This window comes from Helianthus annuus, chromosome 11, assembly GCF_002127325.2.
Source record: "Helianthus annuus cultivar XRQ/B chromosome 11, HanXRQr2.0-SUNRISE, whole genome shotgun sequence".
In the NCBI taxonomy this organism is placed as follows: Eukaryota; Viridiplantae; Streptophyta; class Magnoliopsida; order Asterales; family Asteraceae; genus Helianthus; species Helianthus annuus.
In genome coordinates this window covers 168,805,698-168,812,689 of record NC_035443.2, presented here as the reverse complement: position 1 = coordinate 168,812,689, position 6,992 = coordinate 168,805,698, and the positions used below count along the sequence as shown (strand labels likewise).

At 34.3% G+C, this 6,992-nt stretch overlaps 1 protein-coding gene across 1 annotated transcript; it reads left to right on the top strand.

Moving 5' to 3' along the window:
* The first annotated feature begins 1,466 nt into the window (after positions 1-1,466).
* On the top strand, positions 1,467-4,931 carry LOC110890944 (recQ-mediated genome instability protein 2). Its single transcript, XM_022138585.2, has 4 exons — positions 1,467-1,759; positions 1,859-1,973; positions 2,060-2,121; positions 4,513-4,931. The coding sequence occupies exons 1-4, from the start codon at positions 1,634-1,636 to the stop codon at positions 4,621-4,623; spliced, it is 414 nt and encodes a 137-aa protein (XP_021994277.1). The 5' UTR covers positions 1,467-1,633; the 3' UTR covers positions 4,624-4,931.
* Positions 4,932-6,992: the final 2,061 nt, after the last annotated feature.

Sequence of the window (6,992 nt, the reverse complement as noted above, 5' to 3'; positions counted from 1 at the left end):
CGGATCGTACTTACACCATAAACGTAACGGACGAATACGTTGGTACGCCATAACTAACCGGGCCCCACGGGCATAACCGTCATGAATAGTGACTGGTCCGGCCATAACTAACTCGCCAGGTCAGCATACCCAAAGACTATAAATACCATACTTAGACTTCCAAAAACGGTAACTGCTACTTTCTCTCTCTATACTCTCCTCTCTCTCTCCCTGACCTACTTTCTCCTCACAAATACTTATTCTCACGCCCGAGCTTGGTCACAAAGAGGCCCCCCCTCCCTGTGACGAGGCTAACGATGTGTTTGTTTCCTTGTGATCTTGCAGGTTCATTGCTTGGTCATCTGAAGTCATAACTCTAGCCAGGTCGGACTGACTGGTTTCTGAGTCTTCAGTTAACAATGTAAATGACTGGGATGATAATAACTGAGTCAGGCATGGAACCGGGTTTTGAAGAAGAACTGATTGGCTTTTTCAGGCTTTGATATGTTCGGGTCGGGTATAACTAGGTTGGAATTGGTTTCAAATTGTAGGGTATGGAACCAATATATACCCGATGGTAGGGTCTACTATGGAACCGGTGGATACACTCTATCCAGTTTTTTCAAGTACTCGTTTTGGGTTTTTTTGGGGTCTGGCTCCGTATTGACTATCGAGTATTGTTGTGCATCACTAAGACGAACATCTTTTCAATGTTTTTTTTTTTTTTTTTAATTTCGAGTCTGGGTTGGGTTCATGTTTCGAACCATTTACACCGCTAAATTCTCAATGCAACCAAACAATTTAATTAGAAGAGATGATCTATGTTTACTGATACCCAAAAAAAAAACAATATTTATTTTGAAACCAGAAATTGTGATATTTTCATGAGAAAGTAATTAGGAGATAGAAGATGTCTTTGCTGAATGAATATATAGTATGATAGAAAAAACTCGAAACATTTTAAACATACATATAACAAATATTTGATATCAATTACAATTTTTCATTTTTCATTTGGTTTCTTACATGATATATGTTAGTAGATGATATATGTCTTATTATACCCGTTTGCATATGCATAATATTAAAAAATATAATACAAAATATTTTTTCAAACTATAAAAAACTTGAAACGATATACATTTAGTTGAGTTTTTGATAATATATACGATACTAGGTTAAAATTAACTGTATTAAAGAGATTAAATGTTTAAATCATGTTCATTAATTAAAAAAATGAATTTGGTTTTGTTTTTTTCTCGATCAACTGACGTAAATTTTGTTGGATATTCAAAATACACCGTTCTTTGGTATCATTGACTATATGAATGTCAATACGATGCTTGTGTCTTGACGAAATGAACCAGTTCAGACTAAACTAAAACGCTACCAATATTCGTTTTTATTGTTTTCGACCAATATAATTGAAATCTTTTTAAGCATATCATTGTCTTCTTTTTCTTTTATAGTTGCTACTGTGAGTGCCGTTTTCAGTTTTCACAACCAATGAGACTGATAACGATTGAATTTCTGCCGGACGCACGGACAAGAAAACCATCCTACTAGTTTAAATTATAATTGATTTCGAGCCATTGGAACAATCAATTCATGAATATAACCGTTCCATCGTGAACGACGTCGTACAGCAAGAATAATGGACTACACTCTAGCGGCACTAAAACTATTATGCATCCAGTTAAAGGCGGCGCGTCCGACTCACGACTCATCCCAATCCTCCATCTCATACGGCCCCATCCTCTTCCAACGCGCGTGGCTACAGGTACATTCTCACGCGCCACCACCTGTTCATCCGCACACACACACAACGTAAACCTTTTCATTTTTTTTGGAATCTCACCGTCGATTGAATGTGATTCAGGGCGTAATAATCTCGCTACCGTCCACCGCCGACGGCCGTTTCCTCGTCGATGATGGCACCGGCGTCGTTGAACTCGTTGCGTCTCGTGATTTTATTAATCGCGATTGGAAATTAGGTCATTGTTTGTTTGAAACCCTAGATAATGATAATGAAGTTTTATGTTATTGTATTTGAAATTGTATTGTTTTGGTTGTTTTGCAGGTGCATATGTGATGGTTGTTGGAGGATGTGTTATCCGTGATGATGATCTCCCTCTGATAAAGGTAAATTAGGTTAATTAATCATTTAATTGCATTATAATTCACATTGATTTTGTTATTGGATTCTCTTGTAGTGATAATTAGTATCTAGGACTACTAGGGTGTTCACGGTCCGATTCAGTCGGTTTTGACGAATGGCCGGTGTTTGGGATTCCTTAGAAGTCCTTTTTAACTTCTCTAAAAAGTCAATAAGTCAGAAATTGTGAGTTATTAACTTCTTCACTCACAACACAAGCAATCCAAAACAGATTTTAAGTCGTTTTTAACTTTTCAAAAAGTTAATAAGTTATAAGTCGATGAAAACAAGGAATCCCAGACACCCCCTGTTTTGGCATTGGAACTACGGTTTTGGAAAAATACAAACTGAACCACCGGTTTTCACGGTTTGATTTGTAGGTTTTTTTCGGTTTTAGGAAAAGAAAAGTCATTTAAATGCATATAACTTTTTATTCGTAAAACAAAATAATTAAATATTGCTGGTTCGGTTTACACTGCTGGTTCCAAGTTCCAAACCATAAACTGGACCATATGTTTCAAACCCGCCGGCTTTTTTCGATTTGGGTGGTTCGATTGCTTCAAGCGGTTAAGGAACACCCCTGCCTCTTGGTTTAAAAAAGTGCGCCAGAGGCGCCCTAAGGCAAAGGCCTCGGCCCTTCACCCTACACAAGCACACCTGAGGCGCGTTTTTATGGCAAAAAGTTGACCTTGAGGCGCGCACCTCATGTCTTTCCAATAATTTTGTGCAACAGATTGTTGTACAACATGCTTTTCAAATTGTACATAATTTCAATTTCAATATTAAAACATATATAAAGCTTATTGGTGTCTAAATATTGGGTAAATGATGCTAGAAACCTATAGGAAGTATATAAAAAATTGTATAATTATTTGTGCCCCGGGTACGAAAAATGGTGCGCTTGGCGCTTCGTGCCTCTGTTTTAGACCTTGTCGCTTTTATGCGCTTTCACTTTTTAAAACCAAGCCCCGCCTAGGAGCCATCTGCATTGCCTTTTGAAAATGATTATGATGAAATCACTGGTTATAAATTGGCTGTGATAATTAGATTAATCATCTGTATGAGTGTTTGTTATATTCTGATTCTGTATGATCATCCAGAACTGATTGTTTCACACTTAAATAATTAGGATCAGTTTCTCTTATCTTCCAAACACTAGATGCTGATTAGATAATCATTTTCAAAAGTCAATGTTTACATCCGTTGTTTATGATTGGCATGTTAATCAACCTTTTATCAATATGACCACAGTTACAAAAGAGTATAACTTGTCGTGGAAACCTTTTATTTTTTTATCGTTACATGGAGTTATAAGAAGTATTTATCCAATTCTAGAAGTGTTTTTGGTAAGTTAGCAACAAGTCCTGGATAAATCAAGTAATAAAAAAAAAAAAAAACTACACAGAAACAAAGAAAATGCACATGTACTGATGTACCCATGTCAATATTGAGTCTTGAACTTCAACGGGTCGTATTTTTGGTTTGTAGTGTCTTAAACTTAATATGCGCTGTTTATTTGTTTCGTGTTGATTTACAGAAAATGTGGATATGATGTTATAAGCAAAAATGTTTTTATGTGATTCATACTAGTGTACTGAAAATGTGGATTTGAAGTCATCTTCCTCATAATAGAATTATGTGTGTATACATATTTGGAGCATCTACATTGGATAAAATAGAGAAAACAAGTAAAGTGAACCTCTGTATTTATAGGCTTACTATTCATAAATCTATATATTATTGTGAGTGTATAAAACCGAGAAAATAGTAAAATAAATGTTTGTGTTAAGTAGATATAGAGATGGAGAGTCAGATGTTTTAAAAAATAAACAAAGTTCAGAGAAAATAGTGTTTTTTAGTTAAAATATATAGATGAAGATAGAGACTCGGATGAGAATGCTCTGTAAAAGTATTTTTAATAGTGGGGTGACCTCCTTGTACAATGAAATTTACAATTTGATCAAGGGCTAATTGTATAAAAGAGTAACCAAGGGCTAGTCGAGTTTCCATTTTGGTTAACCGATTTTTTTTACCTATGAAAGGTATCGTATGTTGATTGTTTACATATACGTTCACGTAGGCCTGTATCTACAGAGTCGGATACCCTCCAGACTTTGGTAATGGGATATAAGAATATATGTCAATCTTAAAGAAAGGATATTTGAACTTTGTTTTAATAATAGGTAATATCAGTTTCTTCATTTCTGTCAAACTTGCTATTTACCCATAAATAAAAGAAAGTTTGAAAGTCTGTTACCTTAATATTTTGCTCTTAATTGTGATTAAAGTTGGTTACCTATTTTTTATTTTTTTTATTTTTGGGCAATTAACCTTGCAGTTAACATACAAGTTGTAACATTTATGCTTATTAATATCAGGTTCATAAAATTGTCGATCTGTCTGCGTTTCCCCATCGAGAGGCGATGTGGTATCTGGAAGTCTTGGAGGCATACAAGCTCTTCTATAAACCCCTAATTGAAGATCCATAGCCATAAAACCAAATCTTCTTGGGCCACAACCGAGTTTATGGTTGTAATCGTTATAGACGAGATTAGAGCACTCTTGGTGTCATTCATTCACACAACCGAATCTGCATCGGAGTGTTTATCGTGCTAGAAAAGTAGAAAGATAACCAAACAATTGATCAACTTGCATCATTTCTTCTTAAGAAGCTCCTAATGAGTTTGATATGCTATACAGATTTTATGAAAATTGTATTTTCGCTTCAGTATTTTTCGAACCAGACACAAACCCGAAAATTTGGCATCCATATGAAAAGACTCAAACTTGCTAGTTATGTGAGATTGTGAGGCACGTGAACATTAACACGATATATGTATGCGCAGGTCAACATGAACACATCTTTTTAGCTGGATGTTATTTTATTTATTATTTGCGTGTTAATAAGCTAAAATTACAAATTTACAACAAAGTATACAAATGTATATAGGTCTTAAATGAATCGCACGAACAACAAACGATCGAACACGGATGACGAAGTTTTCTTGTTGTTCATACGTTAAGGAAATGTATGTGTTCGTGTTCGTTTATATTCGTATGTTAAGAGTGTAAACGAAATGTTCACGAACATACAGAGTTAAACATTGATAGACTAACATAATTGAGCGAAAACCAATTAAGTGAATCTGAACATGTGCCTAAAAAATTTAATAAAACTAGACTAATTGTTATAGATGAGATCATGAGTTTCATAAAAAACAAGCTAAATTGTAGTGATCTAATAATTTAAATGAATATACAAACTAACATACTTAAAACAAACATTAACTAACAAACATACATGAACGAATGTAAATAAACGTTGACGAACATGAATGAACGAATAAGACAAGTTTTATGTTCGTTTAACTATATGAACAAAAAATATTGTTCGAAACAAACATAACGAATGTTGACGAACATTAATGAACAATTAAGGCATGTGTTTATGTTCGTTCGTTTAACATACGAACAAAAAATATTGTCCAAAACAAACATAGACGAACTTCTCCTCAAACGGTTAATTGAATATTTGGTTCTTTAAAAGACCTGCATATATATAAAATAATCATGTTTAAAACTTGAGTTAATTGCCATTTTAGTCCCTGTGGTTTGGGGTCATTTTGCCAGTTTAGTCCAAAGGTTTCATTTTTAACATCTGGATCCAAAAAGGTTTCATCGTTGCCATTTTGGTCCAACTGGCTTAACTCCATCCATATATGTTAAGTCTGCCAAGGGTATTTTAGTCATTTCATTTTTCTTTTTATTAACTCTTTATGGCTAAAATGACTAAAATGCCCTTGGCAGACTTAATAAATATGGATGGAGTTAAGTCAGTTGGACCAAAATGGCAACGATGAAACATTTTTGGATCCAGATGTTAAAAATGAAACCTTTGGACTAAACTGGCAAAATGGGCCAAACCACATGGACTAAAATGGCAATTAACTCTTAAAACTTTTAGATTTTAGCATGTGAATAAAAAATCAACTTAAGTTACAACAAAACTAATTTATTTCTACATAATAAAAAACTAAACGTCTTTATGGGTTTCGATCACCCAAACCCACAAATTTCATTCTACGTTTAAAATTCACACCTTAACATGAACAAGATAAGCTTCTTTTGTCACGGAGACAAACGAGACCGTTTATAACATTTCAATATTAAGGCTTTTGTTTTGTTTTTTGTTTTTATTAAAGGAAGTAGATTTTATTTTATTTTTTTTATTTTTATTTTTTTGTAATACTACCCTTGAAACCAGTGGTGGAGGTTCTTGGTGGCCCCGGAGATGCCCAGACCCCCACTGATTTTTTTGCTCGTAGTGTTAATTTTACCGAAGTTTTCCAATTTTTTTTTTGTAGTGTAAAATATTGGATTTTTAAGAGTCCGGCCCCTACTGATTATTCGCTCAACCTCCACCACGGCTTGTAGCGTTATTTTTTTACGAGTAAACTCAGAAAACCTTTGACCCATAGGAGATTAGCTGATTAGGTATCGTTGAGCTCCCTAGATACTAACGTTGTGTGAGTTGATGATATGAAAACAAATGGTAAGAATGTTGGTCGGCTCTAGTATACATATACTAGCATCATTGGGCTATACACTTATACATTGGTTAAATCATTGAATGCATAATGCTAACTTTTAAGGTAAACGTTTAAGTAAGGCTGGCAAATCGTGTCTTAATAGGGTTAACAGGTTTCTGACGGCGCGCACAACATAAGTTTCAAACATGATTACGACTCGTTTAACTACTTTCTACCTCATGTTATAAAACAGTTTTATGTTTTATGTACAAAGATAAATAAATGATAGATCCTAACATTGTAATTTTAATTATTTTAAAAATTAAAAA

Coding starts and splice junctions, on each gene's coding strand:
- LOC110890944 (XM_022138585.2), top strand. CDS start 1,634: ATGGACTACACTCTAGCGGCACTAAAACTATTATGCATCCAGTTAAAG. Junction 1,974..2,059: donor TAATCGCGATTGGAAATTAG/GTCATTGTTTGT, acceptor GTTGTTTTGCAG/GTGCATATGTGATGGTTGTT. Junction 2,122..4,512: donor ATGATCTCCCTCTGATAAAG/GTAAATTAGGTT, acceptor TATTAATATCAG/GTTCATAAAATTGTCGATCT.